At 35.6% G+C, this 17,387-nt stretch overlaps 1 protein-coding gene across 3 annotated transcripts; it reads left to right on the forward strand.

The window, feature by feature from the left end:
* Positions 1 to 10,287: 10,287 nt before the first annotated feature.
* Positions 10,288 to 17,160, forward strand: LOC122031713 (E3 ubiquitin-protein ligase RGLG2-like). 3 transcript variants are annotated; one of them, XM_042590808.1, is made up of 12 exons: positions 10,288 to 10,442; positions 11,549 to 11,782; positions 13,142 to 13,226; positions 13,743 to 13,883; positions 14,415 to 14,528; positions 14,612 to 14,709; positions 14,902 to 14,981; positions 15,068 to 15,173; positions 15,258 to 15,385; positions 15,477 to 15,660; positions 16,742 to 16,798; positions 16,874 to 17,160. In XM_042590808.1, the coding sequence occupies exons 2-12, from the start codon at positions 11,606 to 11,608 to the stop codon at positions 16,952 to 16,954; spliced, it is 1,251 nt and encodes a 416-aa protein (XP_042446742.1). In that variant the 5' UTR covers positions 10,288 to 10,442; positions 11,549 to 11,605; the 3' UTR covers positions 16,955 to 17,160. The 3 variants fall into 3 exon arrangements, with proteins under 3 accessions (XP_042446742.1, XP_042446745.1, XP_042446743.1); XM_042590811.1 differs by having other exon boundaries at positions 10,303 to 10,442; positions 11,526 to 11,782; XM_042590809.1 differs by having other exon boundaries at positions 10,331 to 10,442; positions 11,530 to 11,782.
* Positions 17,161 to 17,387: the final 227 nt, after the last annotated feature.

Genomic DNA, 17,387 nt, shown 5'->3' on the forward strand with positions numbered 1-17,387 from the left:
GGTTTTCTCTAGTTGAAGTCTTCATTAAAGTTGTAGATCTTGAAATTATCTACATTTTGATATAAAGAACAATCTATAACTCCAACTGAACAAAAATTTATGGTCATTTTACTTCTAGTTTGCAGTGTAGAAAATTTCACATGGTCGTGACACGGTCGTGTGAATCCACACGACCAAAGCATGGGAAAAACTTGATCATCACATGGTCGTGTCTCATAGGCATAGCCCTAACTTTGTGGAGGCTCTAGACTCCATTTAAGCTTCATTATCCATCAAATTTCTTTCGTAGGATCATGTACGTGTCAAGGAACATGGCTAGAGCATATTCCTTGACTAAATATCTAATTTGAAGGTCTTTTGAAAGTCTTTTCCTTCATGTATGTTTCGTGTGAGCATGCTCCTTCCTTTGACTTCAAGTTTTAAGCCTTTTTACTCCATTTTTACTCTCAAAACATGTCCTATCAATCAAAACAAATAAAGAGAAAATCTTCAAATAAAATGAGTGAAAATATGATGTTATAATAAAATAGAGTGCAATAAACATAGATTATGCTAATGAAATATAAGTAGATATGTATCAAAATATGTATAAAAGTGTATATAATCTACACATCAGTCTACCGGTATTAAATGCCTGATAAGATAGACATACCATTCATGATAGCAATAACTCACGATAGTATGGACGTATACAAATTCGAACATTTGTAAGAGGGGGTTTTACCCATTAATTTTATTATATTGTCAACCTAACTTTATGACAAATAAAATTAATAGTTGATTTTTCTTTAGTCACACAAGTAATAGCAGTTGTTGAGACCGAAATGTAGCTAGAGGGGGGGGGTGAATAGCTCGGCGCGATCTCGTGCTCAGCGTTGCTTGCTTCTCGTGAAGATGTGCAGCGAAAATTACAAGAAACAATACACCACAACTCTAACTCGTAGATTTACTTGGTATCCACCTCAAGAAGAGGTGACTAGTCCAAGGATCCACACACTCACACACCCTCCACTATGAAAAATACTCCTTTACGGTAACTACCGAAGGCGGAGAAGTCTTACAAGCTCTCAGTACAAGAAGAAAGGAAAGGGAAACAAAATACAATAAGATCTTACAAGTTTGCACAAGAAAACCCTAACCCTAACTTCTTCCTCGCCTCTTGACTTGGGCGTGCACCAGCACAAGCCTCCAAGAACCTTCAAGAACTAGCGGTGAGAGTTTTGTGGAGTTGCTGTGAAGATCGCTGAAGAGAAGAATCGAAGCCGTGGAAGATCTTTTGGGAGAAACGCTCGCCAACAGCTATATCCTGCGCCAACGGTCAAATCCCAATCGATTGGATTGCTCTCAATCGATTGGGGAGGCTTTGGATCGATCGATCAATCAATCCAGAGTGCCTCTGTGCTTCTGGGAATTGCTTGGATCTATCGGTTGATCGATCCAGGGCTTATCGCGTAAAATCGCAGCTCCCAATCGATCAGCCAATCGATTGGAGGCTCCCAATCGATCGACCGATCGATTGGGAGGCTTTCTGTGCGATCGGCAATTCTCCCAATCGATCCACTGATAGATCGGGACGAGGCTTGTCGCAGGGACTCACCCAATCGATCGGCTGATCGATCTAACTCTTGTTTTTTGCTCAAAAACAAGTCCAACTGCCCCTACACCAACATCCGGTCAACCATGACCCGTTGGTACATTATGCCTAGCATCTGGTCACCCTTGACCTGCCAGGACTCTCTCACCAAGTGTTTGGTCAATCCCTTTGACCCACTTGGACTTTTCTCCTCATGCCAAGTGTCCGATCATCCATGACCCACTTGGACTTCCACCAGATGTCTGGTCAACCTTGACCCATCTAGATTTCCTGTGCCTGGCTTCACTCACCAGGACTTCCCTTCTGCCTAACTTCACTCACTAGGACTTCTCCTCTGTCTGGCTTCACTCACTGGGACTTTCCTTACTGCTTAGCTTTACTCACTAAGACTTTCACTTGACTTCACTCACTAGGATTTTCTTCTGCCTAGCTTCACTCACTAGATCTTTCACCTGGCTTCACTCACCAGGATTTTCTTCTGCCTAGCTTCACTCACTAGGACTTTCCACCTGGCTTCACTCACTAGGATTTTCTTGTCTGCCTAACGTTCCAGCTAGGACTTTCACCTGGCTTCACTCACCAGGATTTTCCAGTCAAGTATCCAGTCAACCTTGACCTACTTGACTCTTCTTCACAATCTCCCCACATGAACAATTGCACCTGCAATCTCCATATCTTGTCTCCATGTATTGTCAAACATCAAAATCCAAACATTAAGACTCGAGCTTGACCCAATTCAAGCTCAGTCAACCAGGTCAATCTTGACCTAGGGAATATTGCACCAACAGCAGTGACTCCGATGGGGAGGATACTATTAAATGCACCTAAGTGTATACCATTACTTGATACTAAGTCCATTAAATAGGATTGTGCCCCTTCAGATGGAGAAAATCACACACTCCTAAATAATTCCCTATAATCATCTATTAAGGAAGTTTGATCTAGTGATCCGCAAATAAACTCATCCGATGTGGAGGAAGGCACTCAGAGCCAACGCGCAAGTTTGAATGCATCACTTACAAACCAGTAATGGAGACCATGGAATTTAATTAATTCCTCTCCCACTTAGTTATTTAGAAACGAGGAATTTTAACATGCACACAACCACACAAACACAACACATCACAGCATAAAAGGCAATAAATATGAAAACTAATTTTCCAACTATTATGACCTCATCCATAGCTGTCCTCTGTGTGCCGCCACCAATGGGTTATGTCGTCGCGTCTATCTTTCTTCCTTTTTTCCGCTGCGTCTCTAGTCCTTAAATAGCACCACGCCTCGCAAGGATACGATCCGCGACAAAAATTAAAATTTTACATTTATCGATCTTATATTCCACGAAGGAATGTACATGTAATCTAGATCGAACAGAATGTAAAATCCTAAAACTAATACAGCTCCTGCTCTATTTAATAATTATAATTATGCACACATATAAAATGCCCTTGACATGTCCGAGGGTCCAATCACACAATCACAATAGGCCATAATAGTTGGAGCCTGCAACCACAGAGTTAATCTATTTGCATATCCTACTATTTATCCTGCCTAAACTTATGTATGAAAAGTGCATAATTAACTGAAAATCAAACACACAGAGGTAAAAACCTAACTCTAATACCAATTGTTGGTTGCTACTCGGAATACTATTCTGTTTCCCTTGTACAAAAATTTGTACAAGCACAGAACTTAACCTAGCTACCCATGTGCTCTACTGAAGTTAAACTTGGATTGCAAGCGATGCTTAACATTATTAATCCAAGTTGCTCTTCAGAAGTTAAACTTGGATTGGAAACGATATTTAATATTTTTACTCCAAGTTTAACCGATGTGATCTTTCTAAGTTAAACCATATTACAGAAGTTGATTAAATATCTATTTCAAAGATTGGCTTCCAGGTTAAACATGGCGAGGCACTAGGCCTTCTTGGTTATGGGATCATCCACCACTTCCTAGACAAAGCCTTTCAAAAAAATTGGATATTTAACTTCTTATAGTAACCCTATGTTTAACTACAGAGACCACAATAGAAACACAAGATCGAAATGCAAAATTGAAATACAAAATCGATAGCATGAAATCAAAACATAAAATCGCTAGCCTCTTGTGTTGGTGTTTCAGAATCCATGCAAAGAAAGCTAACTAATTAATTCGAAGCGGAAACCATTAATTAGTTATACCTTTCTTTGTAGCTAAAGACCTCCTGATCTTCTGTTGTATTCCTCTCCTCCTCTTGGACGTTGTGTGGGCAACGATCTACCAAGATGAAATCCACCCGAACCACTTCTTCTCCTCCAAGACTCTCGAGTCACCAAGGGATGCCAAAATAGGAAACTTTCTTCCTCTTCTTCTCCTCCAAGCAACTGGCCACCAAGTGCTTCTCCTCTTCTTCTTCTTCCTCTCCAAGCAACCGACCATAAGGACTTTTCAATCCTTGATACCACCGGACCCTAAGGAAGCAAAAGAGGAGATAAGTGGGGTGTCGACCTAAGAGAAAGGAAGGGAAGGGGCCGGCCACACCAAGGAAAAGAGAGGAGGCTTAAGGTTATGTGTATATTTTTTATGAGGCACCCTCTATCTCTCTTTTATAATCCTTGGTCACGGCAAAAAAGAAAAGTTTTAAACATAATTAAAACTTCCTTATTTGTGGCCTCCCATTAAAAAGGAAATTTTAACAACAATTAAAATCTCTCTTTTCTAAATTTCCTATTGTATATGACAATAAAGAAAAGTTTTAAAATTAATCTCTCACTTTTAAAACATGTAGACAACTACAAAAAGGAAAGATTAATTAAAACTTCTCTTTTTAAATCATGGTTACAAAAAAGGAAAGTTTTATCAAAAATTAAAATCTCTCTTTTAAACATTATAGATAAGAAAAGATTTATACAAATAAGAAAAGATTTTAACAAAATTAAAATATCTCTTTAATCTTTTGTAGATAGCTATAAAAGGAGAGATTTTAAAATTTTAAAACTCTCTTTTAAAACCATGAGGATGGCTATAAAAGGAAATTTTAAAATTAAAATTTCTCTTTTAAATCCCTTCATGAATGGCTACAAAAAGAAAGATTTTAACAAAAAATAAAATCTCCTTTTAGTTCTAATGGTGTGGCCGACCCCATGCTTGAACACCAAGCATGGCTTGGCCGACCACCTCTTGGGCTCTAAGCTAATGCTTGGCCCACCCCCTTTGCTCCAAGCAAGGATGTGGCCGACCCATTACTTGGGTAAGAAGTGGACTTGGTGGATACAATGTTTTATAAAGGCTACAACAGGGACCGAGAGGAGAAATTGATTTTTGTCGATGAGCTTGAGCTTCCTGTGTTCGCCCCGAACACCCAACTCAAGTTCATCAATAATAACTCATACCACTAAAGAGTTATTATTGAACTACCGCACCAATCTCAAATTACATTATGGGTTCCTTCTTATCATGAGTGTGTTAGTCTCCCTGTATTTAAGATATCGAATGTCAACTAATTAAATGAATTAATAATAGTTCACTTAATTAATATCTAGCTCCAAGAGTAGTATCACTCAACTTCATTATCGTGCCGGACTAAGTCCACCTGCAGGGTTTACATGATAATCCTTATGAGCTCCTCAAGGGGACATCATCAACCTAGATTACTAGGACACGGTTTCCTTCTATAATCAACAACACACCATATAAATAATATCATTTACCAACTTATCGACCTATTGATTTATCAAACTAAATCTCACCCATTGATAAATCAAAGAAATATATACTAAGTATACGTGCTTGTTATTATATCGGGATTAAGAGTACGCACATCCATAATAACAGAGGTTTTGTTCTTTTATGTAGTCAGTATAAAAAGAAACAACTTCAAATGGTCCTGCTCAATACATACATAGTGTACTAGTGTAATTTTATAGTTAAGATAAACTAATACCAAATTACACTACAACCATTCCAATGGTTTGTCCCATTCCATCTTAGTTGTGAGCTACTATTTATAATTTATAAGGAACTGATAACATGATCTTCTGTGTGGTACCACACACCATGTTATCTACAATATAAATTAAATGGACAACTACATTTAACATAAATGTAAATATTTAACCAATGTGATTCTTATTTTAAAATAAATGTTTACAAAAGTTAGACTTTTAGTATACATCCTAACACCCCTTAAATAAGGTTGGGCACGGGCCTAGCATGGCTCTTGCCACGACCGTGTGGCGCCCACATGGCCAAGGCCTGTTGGCTACTGGAACTAGCACACGACCATATTGAATCCACACAGCCTGAGTAAAGTTGGTCCCTGGAGGTGAGACACGGTCGTGCCAAAAGGCACATCCCCGCTCCAATTGAGCTTTGGAGGAACCACATGGCCGTGAAGATCTACACGACCTAAAGTTGTTAGCCACGGGAAATTCCACACGGTCGTTCCTGGGGGCACGAGTGTGTTCTGGTATGGCCCTTGCATGGTTGTGTCATGGTCGTGTGGATTTGACACAGCCCTGGCATGGCCCTAACATGTCCCTAGTATGGCTTTGCATGACTGTGTCTCATAGAAATATCTTTTAGACCATCAAGATTTGGTTTTCTCTAGTTGAAGTCTTCATTAAAGTTGTAGAACTTGCAATTATCTACATTTTGATGTAAAGAACAACCTATAACTCCAACCGAACAAATAATTATGGTCATTTTACTTCCAATTTGCAGTGTAGAAAATTCCATATGGCCGTGACACAGCCGTGTGAATACACATGACCAAAGCATGGGAAAAACTTGATCTTCACATGGTCGTGTCTCATAGGCATAGCCTAAACCTTTTGGAGGCTCTAGACTCTACTTAAGCTTCATTTTCCATCAAATTTCTTCCATAGGATCATATACGTGTCAAGGAGCATGGCTAGAGCGTATTCCTTGACTAAACTCCAATTTGAAGGTCTTTTGAAAGTCTTTTCCTTCATTTATGTTTCATGTGAGCATGCTCCTTCCTTTGACTTCAAGTTTTAAGCCTTTTTACTCCATTTTTACTCTCAAAACATGTCCTATCAATCAAAATAAATAAAGAACAAATTTTCAAACAAAATGAGTGAAAATATGATATTATAATGAAATAGGGTGCAATAAACATAGATTATGCTAATGAAATATAAGTAGTGTGTGTCAAAATATGCATAAAAGTGTATATAATCTACACACATCAATCTCTTGGGGTCGTAGTAGCATCATTTGCATAATCTAAGCAACAGGAGAAGAATGAATCAAGAAGAGAATTGATGATTAGCCTTAGATTTTGAGGCTTCTTTTATAAACCTTTTCCAGTTAACTAGAAATTGTTCAGTTGACTGAATCCTATCAGTCGACTGAACCTTTATTAGGTGATTGGTTTCACTTCTTTCCTTGCTTACTCAGACATGATCTTATCGATCCTGTAAAATTTGAGTTTTTAATCAACTAAACCCCATTCAGTCCATTGGATCCCAAGGGTTTCCTTAACTGCAATGATCTGAGCATATCCATATCCACTTTCCAAATGTGGTTCGATCGACTGATCCCCTTGATCAGTCAACTAAACCCTGGTTTCCTTCTTTATAGTGATTCAAATATGGTTGTGCTTGTCCACCTGGATCGATCAACCAAACCTTCTTGTTTGGTCGATTGAGTCTCCTTGTTCGGTCGACCGAACCCCTCGATCAACGAAAATACTTTTCTATAAAATAAAGTTAGTACAATAATAATACAAATAATTATCCTGCAAAACATAGTTACAAACATATAATAATGCATGAGTCTGACAATTAGGATTGTCTTGATCTTGACTTAGAAATCTCTATTGATTTTTTTAGTCGGATCAACTCCTAAGGTTTGTTCCAACTAAGACACGACCTCATTGTTCTTATTTTAAGAAGAACCACTCCACTATAGGAGCTTACCTTAACTTATCCGCCAAACGTCTAGTCCTCCATATCTATTCGGACTTTATTTGCTCAGCATCTGATCCTTGACTCCAGGACTTTCTTCTAATTCAATATATGGTCCTCGCTGACCTATCGAATTCATCTTGCTAAATGTCTAGTCTACTAACTCATCTAAACTTCTTGCCTAATATCCTTGATATGTCGAGACTTCTATTGCCTAGTATCTGGTCCAGCTAATCTACTAAGACTTTTCATATATAACAACATGCACACTTGATCAATCCATTGAATCGCAATAGAACTTAACTTAAACCTTTAACAACATTAAAATATAGGTTAGATTCTAGTGCTCCTTGTACTAATAATTTTTCTCTTTTTGATGTTTGATAAGTTAGTTCAAAATTAAGTTAAAATAAATAATTGCTTCTTAAAAGCTCTTCCCTTGAGTTTAACATTTATAAGGCTTTTTAAGAATACTAAAGAAATTTTTTAACACTTTAACTTTTAATCTCACTTCTCCCTTTCGAGAGACGTCAAAAAGAATACTAACTAAGTTTTGACTCCTTAAATCCTAAAGACTTCTTTGCACTAACAATGATAGAGTTTGCCTTAGTCATATATATATATATATATATATATATATATATATATATATATATATATATCCTTTAATTTCTTTTGAAAGATCACATATTTGAAAGTATTTTCAAAAATAAAATAATTTCAAATATATTTTGAAAAACCTCTTTTCAAACATAATTTTAAAATTATTTTTAAGAAATTTTTATAATTTTTGAAAAAAGTACTTTTAAATATTTTCAAAAGTTATTTTTAAAAATATTTGTAAAGCATTTTCAAGGAACACATTTTCAAATCAAAATATTTTTCAAAACATTCTTGGTTGAAAACATATATTTACAAAATAAAAAAAATTGCATATTAATTTTTAAAGAGCAATTTCAAATATATAATTTAAAAGATAATGTTTAAACACATTTTTAAAGTGAAAAATTTAAAGAAAGATATACCTATAAGAAAGATATATTTTTGTGTCTAAAGATATACCTATAAGAAAGATATATTTTTTGTGTATATCTTTCTTATAGGTAACAAAACTATTCTAAACATTAGAATAGTTTTGTTACCTATAAGAAAGATATACCTATGTATCTAAAGGTTTACAAGTTTATGATTAATTTAGCCTGATCAACAATCATTAAAAAAATTATATGTCTCGACTTGAAATTCCTAGGATCCACAGTTAGAAGTCTCACCACTCCACCCTGGCACATTAAGAATTTATGATCCATACCATTCATGATAGCAATAACTAAATTTAAAACAGGGGCAGAATAAACTTAAATAATGGAAAACAACCATATGAACGAAAAATTTAATTAAACCTTATGTTATACCTGTCTTTATATAAAAATAAGAATGAAAACTCACCATTCTAAAATAGCGCTTCTACTTCTAGATCTAATCACAATTATGCATTTATTTAAAGTCTATCTAAAAAAAATACAGATCTATTTTATGGTGATTTTTTATTTGATTTAATTAATACAATAATTCACTATATATTCGACGGTATTAAATGACTGATAAGATAGACAAGCTCACCATCGGTAACAGCACTTAATTCCATCTCAATCAAATAATTTCATATGATTCATTCAAAGGCGCCAAAGCGTCTCTTTCTTTTTCGTCGAATTAAAACACTCCAGATATTATATACATCGACCGTTCATTAGCGATGACACCCGGACCTTGCAGAACGCTGCCACATGCTATATATCTTAGTAACGTAATCAATCGATATAAATCTTTGACAAGCTTCAATAAATCAATTTTTTTTTTAGGGAATACGTTTCACCCGTCTCAAGTAGATGATTTGTTTTCTTTAATTTACTAAGCCAATAATTTCATAATGGTATCTAGACGTCCAAATCAAGTTACTCGGTCAAAAATTAAACTAAGGTGACTTCTCTAGCTCAGTCACCTTCCGGCGTCTTGAGTCATCTCGCACATGACTCCTCTAACACGAGCTCACTCGACCTCTCCGGCTCGATTTCCCTGACGTCTCAGCTTGGCCCTACTAGATATCTCCGGATAGAGAACGTAGAGTAACCGGAGGTGTGGATAAGGAAATGGGATTTTTATGTGACAACTCCGTGAGTCAAACGTGGGGGCTGTGCCCTCCCTTGGGAAAAGGTATTAAAGGAAAACTAATTTTGATCGAAATTAAATTAAAATAGCTTTAATAATTAATACTGAGGAGCATATAAAAGTATTTTGAATAGAAAACTATATATATTTTTTAAATAAATGCACATAATTTAATGGTATTTAAATCTATGCTATAGTTGAAACAAGAGATATTAATTACTATATAAAATTTTAAATCGAAACTCAATATATTTGAGTATGTCTTTTTTTTATATATATATTTTAGCTACCTATATTAATAACTAATAATTAATCATGATTTATTTTTTTTATTAACCTAAAAATAAATTCGCAGAGGCCTATGTACGAGTAAATAACTTTTCCTCACATGATTACGTAGTCAGCGACGTCACAAACCTAAACGCGGTGATCCATCCGAAACGACATCATCCTTCCGCGTGTCGCCCGAAACCGATAAAAAGAGAAGGAACGAAAAGATAACTCGCTTTGGATTGACTTGACCCTCCAAAGATTTGATCGACTCACCCCGATAGAATATACCCAAAGAATTACCATAGTTTATACCATTTCCACGTTCGGGTACACTTTTTGGGTCGGAAATTTATAGTTACGTCTTGAGTGTCGTTGGGACTTTGGAGGAGCTCTTTTATTTATCCTCCACGGTTCTACGCCTCCGGTGGCCTCTGTCTCGGTGAGTTCCGATCGCGCGCGAGCCTTGGCGGAGGAGGAATTGCGCTCGTTTAGTGTTGGTGAGCGTTCTTCAGCACTCGCGCAGTGGGAAAAACTGCGTTTTGATGCTGGCTTTAGTTGTTGATTTTGTTTTTGTGAGTTTCAAACGTTGGATTGAGCTGGATTTGGGGTTTTCTTCGACTTGATTTGATGAATTGATGCTATTTTCCGTCTTAAAGGCCTTGAGTGAGCATGGACTTCTCTTAAAGTTTGATTCTTGCTGGGAATGGGGTTGTGAGCGCTATTGGTTCCTGAATGCGCCTTCTTGGCTTTTGTTTACTGCTTCAGGAGTTGTGAATTTTGAGTTTCTGGAGGTCCCTATTGAAGATGATACTTTGCCCCCAGATGAATTTTTCGTTCCTTGTTTGGTAATGGTCTTAGGTCATGCTATGTTTCTCTTTGTCTGGATTGTCCCATTGACCTAAGAAACAAGCACAGTTCCTTTCAGTCCCGATTGCAGCAAGTTGGGATTGACTTCTTCTCTCAACTTATTGCCTATTTTTCATATGAATTTGGGGTAGTATTCAAGTTTTGAGAGCTCTAGTTGTCTGCATAATTAATTTTTTGGCAGGAAGTAAATATTTGTTTGTTTGTTGTTTGTTGTTTGTTGGAGAGACTCTATACATGAAATTTTGAATGGCCTGCTGAAGTAGTAGATTTTTTTGGCTAGCTATTGACATGAACCGGATGCGTTACCTTTTCATTTGCATGTGTGAATTGGGATCGAGACTCTATACATGAAATTTTGAATGGCCTACTGAAGTAGTAGATTTTGAGCCTCTCATGCGAGAAGTTTGTCCTCAACACAAATTAGCTTATCAATTGGTTTCTATCAAATCAAATGCACTAGTTTTTTTTGGCAAAAATAATCAATTACGCTTAAATATTGTACTTAAATAGATTACTGAAAGGTCGTTCTTTCTGCTATAAGGTTATTTACTGCACTATTACTTTTTCCTAAATTAAGCTTCTAATATTCTGGTTTTTCCTGCTTCCTTATAGAGATAACGGGTTTTTCTCACTCTCTGCGATTATAACAACTAATTGATTGCAAAAGAAATTGATTTCTAGTTACTTAAATCTAATGAATTATGCCTTTTTAGTCAGCTTAGAATTTCATTTACAGAGGAAGACTGAGGAAGACCTAGCTGTTGGAGAGTTGCAGTGTGTTGGAACTGTGAGAATGGGAACGGGAGAATCTAAACATCGCAGTTCTTATCGCTACCCAAATGATCCTGGGTACACTTCAGGTTATTCGCCGAGGTACTCCACTACTACAAGCTATGCACAGCCTGAATCAACAAACAGGGTGCAAAAAAGGTATTCAAGAATCAATGACGATTATCAGACACTCAGTCAGGTATATTTTAGTCAAAACAGAATTTGCTAATGTTTTCCTGTCATCAAATTCTCAATTTCAGAGTATATCAGCAGTATCTTGCCTTGATGATATGGTTGTTTTTAGATAACTTTTTTCTATTCGGCTTTATGAATCTGCTACATCTACAAGGTGGTAGATGTATTCTCATTGGAAGTTGATAAAGCTACTTGTTTACTGGAGGGCTGCAATTTACTAAAAATAATTGTTATCTCCCACTATTGATCATTATGTCATTCACTCATCCATGCAGTTTCACTAACTAGTGTTAGTACCCATGCCCTGCACGAATAAATTAAAAAATATTTAAATTAATTAAAGTAAATTATATATTTTATATTGTTTAAGCTATAATTTAAATCTTGTTCCTTATGAAATTGTAACGTGGAATTTAAAATTTTTAATACATACCTATCAGAAAATTAATTAAATTATCATTTAAACATAAAAATTATATAAAAAAGCTCAATGCAATGAAATAGAGTGAATCCACAGGCTTCTCTTTCTTCTATATGTATTTAAAAAAAATGAAAGAAAATGTGAAGCCACATGTTGTTTCTTCTTAGTTTACTTTTCTTTTCTTACAAAAGTGGTCAGTATAGAATCTTACAGATAGATTATTTGTTTTCATTTTCTTCTTTTTAGATTACAGAAAATTACTTTTCTAGTTTTCTGAAAGCTAGAATGCCTTCAAAATCCAAATGTGTGATAATTGCTAACATGTACCTACCATACGGCAAATGTAATGTTGAGGTTGATGACCAAAAGATTTTACTTCAACAATGTTATTGCTTTGATGCAAATTTGTTGTAGCACCTGCAACTAGGCCATCAACACACAAAAATGAGAAGACTAGACATACATTAATACTTATGTGGAAAACCCAAAAACAGGGGGAAAACACATACAAGGAGGAAGATTTCTCTATGTTGATGAGGTATAATTCCTCAAGGACATACAAGAATAGCCACTTCGTGATGACTATAAAAAAACCCTACATAACTCTCTCTAGAAACAGCAAATACATCTTGACTATATCTCTCTACAAGCCCACCAAATTTGAGTCACACATCACACTGCTTGTTATCCTTTTTAGTTTTTTACTACTAGTAGTTGGTTATTTGAACCCTAATGGATCTCACTTTTGGGAAATTGTTATTTATATACATATTACTTTCCTGATAAACAATATATTATAATCTAAAGAGCAGTATGGAAAATTTATGTTGTTTGCTGACATATAGTAACTTTAGTTGGTCATGCCATGCCCACTATTTTAGTTACTTTATCCAATGTGAATGTTTTTTTTTCCAAATAATCATACAATAAATATTTTTCTAGGTTACCGATGCGGTTGGAGAAGCAGGTCTTGAATCTTCTAATCTGATTGTGGGCATTGATTTTACAAAGAGCAATGAGTGGACAGGTCCAGACTTACAACCCCTTTCTTTTTTATATTTTTTCATCAATTTCCTAGTGCTGCATGGCATATCAGTAGATGAAAAGTTCCAACATAATTTTGAAGGTTACATTCATCAATTTAAATTTCACTGAGGTATTTGGAGAATGTTGACTGTAGAATGTAGTCTACATAAGATTGCAAATTACAAAATGTCCTATTTGAATATAGCTGGTACTTGATTATGCTGATCCATAAAGATTTAAGGGGCCTTCTTGCATTACCATATCAAAACCTTTTTTTACGATATTCATGAGCAGTGCTACTCATTTTAGAAAGACCAAGTTTTTTGCCTCTTTATATATCATAAAATTTAAGAAAGCTTGTGCTGATGGAGTAACAATGGGAGTCGGTATATACTTCCCTAGTGTTTCAAGCTTGTAGATTTCCTTTTTTTTTCATATTCTCATCTTTTTTCTTAGGAAAAAGTGTCTTATTAACTATATTAATATTTCATATTAACTGTCTGGCGAATGTTGTTAGGGAAAGTTTCTTTCAACCGCCGGTGTCTGCATGACATTGGAAGTGGTCCAAACCCCTACCAGCAAGCAATATCTATTATTGGAAGGACACTCTCTTCTTTTGATGAAGATAATCTTATTCCATGCTTTGGATTTGGTGATGGTTAGTAGAATTTTTTGAATAATTCTATTTGGATAATTGCTAAATAGAGCACAAACTTTGAATATGTTAATGAATTCAACATGAAATTTCAATTTTAACAAATTTATGCATATACCTTCAATTTTATATCAATATAACACGTTATTAATTTAACACATTAACTATTATTTTCATAACACATCACATGACATTTTTATATGAATTTTTTTAACTTAAATTATTATTATTATTAACTATTTAGTTAAAAATGATTCCCTTATCCTAACAATCAAAGAAGTCATATACATTGATCATATTTAAAAAAATATAATTTGTTAAATTGATCATATGCTACACTTGTTATAAAATTAATAATATATGTGTAAATTTGTTAAAATTGAAAGTTCATTCTAAATTTGTTAAAATTGTGTTATGACTTACCATTGGTCATTTAGCGCTGCATACTTTTGTGTCAAAACTTGGAAGGCAAATCAGATACTACACTATCTAGACATTTTTAGATGATTATATATGTTCTTGTTCATCGTGCAGCTTCTACCCATGATCAGGAAATATTCAGCTTTTATCCAGATAACCGACCATGTGAAGGATTTGAAGAAGCACTGGAACGATACAAGGAGCTAGTGCCAAATCTCCGCCTAGCTGGTCTGTATTGTGCCTCTTCCTCTTTGAAATTCATATCAGTTCTGTACTGTTTGTGCTGACTTGCGTGCTCAATTTTCATTCAGGACCAACATCTTTTGCACCAATTATTGAAACTGCCATAGGCATTGTAGACAACTCTGGTGGGCAGTACCATGTTCTACTCATAATCGCTGATGGACAGGTCAGTTAATGATTCTGCATAGTGTTGCCTCTATCCAATATTCTTGCCTACTTCCTTATTTCATGCTGCTTGTCCTAATATTTTCTTTCAAGGTGGCTGTGATGAGTTAGTTCACATATTTGGTTTAGTCTGATACCAAGTTTCAAATTGTTTCAGTAAAACTTTGTTTATTTTTGTTTTATTTTTACATAGGTAACAAGAAGTGTTGACACACAATATGGGCAATTAAGTCCACAAGAGAGAGATACCATAAATGCAATAGTTAAAGCTAGGTATTTGCCAACTGAGATTTCACAATGCTTCATCTTGTCCTTATTTTCTGACAACCCTTATCTGACTATTTGTTCTTTACTTTTAGTGATTTTCCATTGTCAATAATTTTGGTTGGAGTTGGTGATGGTCCGTGGGATATGATGCGTGAATTTGATGACAATATACCTTCCCGGGCATTTGATAATTTCCAGGTTGCAAGATACACCTAAAGAAATTTTTGTTGTCTTTCTACTTATATATGCTTTATTGCCTTTATTTTGTTATTCCCTATGCAGTTTGTGAATTTTACGGAGATAATATCTAGAAACATTCCTACGAGTCGAAAGGAGGCAGAATTTGCACTTGCAGCACTGATGGAGATCCCTTCACAATATAAGGCAACAATAGACCTTCAACTTTTGGGGTATGTATCCAAATTCCTTAATTCTTGTTAATAATCACCCATTAGAAATATGAAAAGTGTGGCTCATTCTATCTGTATGCTGTTTTTTCAGTCGACGAAGAGGGATACCTGACAGGGTTTCTCTACCTCCACCAACCAGGAACCGTTATTCAAGATCAAGCAGCTTCGAGCAAGGACCTGCATTCCCCAGAACTGCCAGCAGCTTCGAGCAAGGACCTGGAATCACTAGAAGTGCACAAGCTATTTCATCTGAAAGACTTATAGAGGAGAAACTGGTACAAATGGCTTTAATTCTCTGAATTTGTTTGCTTTCAGTAAATGCTTTATGCTTAGCTACAATGAAGATCCCAAATAGAGAGCAAAATAGCATCTTATCGAATCATGTCATTTACTATTGCATCTCATCTAAGAACTGTAGTATCTTTTTTCCTCTTAGACTTGTATATTTGTGTATGTTATAACAATTACCTCTATAGACTAACCTGTGGTTCAACCTAAATTTCGCCTATTCATAGAATTTCATTACCTGCCCATCAATTTCCCCACATAGATAAAATGAAACACTTAATGATTATTCCATCGTCTATTGCTATTCTTTCCACTTGTGCAAGGAAATTAAGTGAATGAAAGGGTATAAATAAAAAAAGGGTGTCTTTTTTATTGAAATCATCAAAAGGGTGCCTCTTTTTTATTAATCATCAAAACAACACCCCACCCCCACCCCATCCCCTATGCTTTGAACCTATTACCCTTAAGTTTGGTTAGTTTAAGTTGAATAGATTTTGACTAGTATTCATGTTATAGTAGCTATGAATCATAACTATTACAACTTTGTAGTAGCTACAGGCTAGAACTGCTATAACATGTTATTAATCACCCGTATAAGATGTCACCTGTGCACATATTTTACCAAGGTTAATTGTTGTTACAATATGCTGTTGACCAATGTTGAGGTGAACATGATCACACCCGTGCACATGTTGTAGCAGTTATGAACTACAACGTGTAGCAACTACGATTCATAGCAACTACAGCATGGTGTTGACCCAAATGCTTACCTAAGCAACGGTTCTGTTTCCATACATTTGGACAGGTAGGGTATGGAGTAATTCTAGTAATGAAAACGCAGTGGGGTGCTATTTTGATGATTAATGAAAAAGGGACCCTCTTTTAATATTTCCCATGAAACTATTTCTAATCTGCATAAGCGCATGTAGCAAATATGCCACCAGCTCGGCCACGAAGTCATCTATTTACTCATGATTTATATCAGCTTGAACTTGTTGATTTGTATAAAATGCTAATTTTCGCTCTATCAAGACAAAACTATGACGACGAGGAATTACTTGTTTGCAGACTTGTCCGGTTTGTCTTTGGAAACAAAAGGATCTTGCTTTTGGATGTGGGCATCAGGTAAGAAAAAGACCATTAGTAGCTATTCGATATCGATGGATTAGTCAAACTACAAGTAACTGCCTTCTTTTACAGACTTGCTACGACTGTGGGAAAGAGTTGCAGCGTTGCCCCATGTGCCAAGCTCATATTACAACTAGGATAAAGCTCTACTGATCCCCCGAACTAAAATGCGTTGCACTTATAAAGATCTTGTAGGTCTTTACTTATCGCTAGTGTCGAGGACGCAAGTGCTCTTATTGTTTGCTTGTAAATATTTCAACAAGGATATTGCTTGTAAATATTACTGAATCATTATCAAGATTTGTGAAGTTCTCTACTTTCTACTAATAAACTTGGAAAAAATTCTTGTTCTTGCTTTATACTTGTGAATTCTTCTTCTTGCTTTATACTTGTGAATTCTTGTTCTTGCTGGAAATCGATAAGTAGGCGATTAGTATTTCATACCAGATGAATACTGAATTAATTTTAACTCTCAAGTTCATTGAACTCCATAGATTATGGTGAGTGATACGGCAGATTTTGGATGCCCCTGAGCACACCTTTAGATGTTCGCCGGTCAAATCCTCCTTGTGCTCTTTCCAGCCCA

The sequence above is a fragment of the Zingiber officinale genome, chromosome 11A (assembly GCF_018446385.1).
Source record: "Zingiber officinale cultivar Zhangliang chromosome 11A, Zo_v1.1, whole genome shotgun sequence".
Taxonomy (NCBI): domain Eukaryota; kingdom Viridiplantae; phylum Streptophyta; class Magnoliopsida; order Zingiberales; family Zingiberaceae; genus Zingiber; species Zingiber officinale.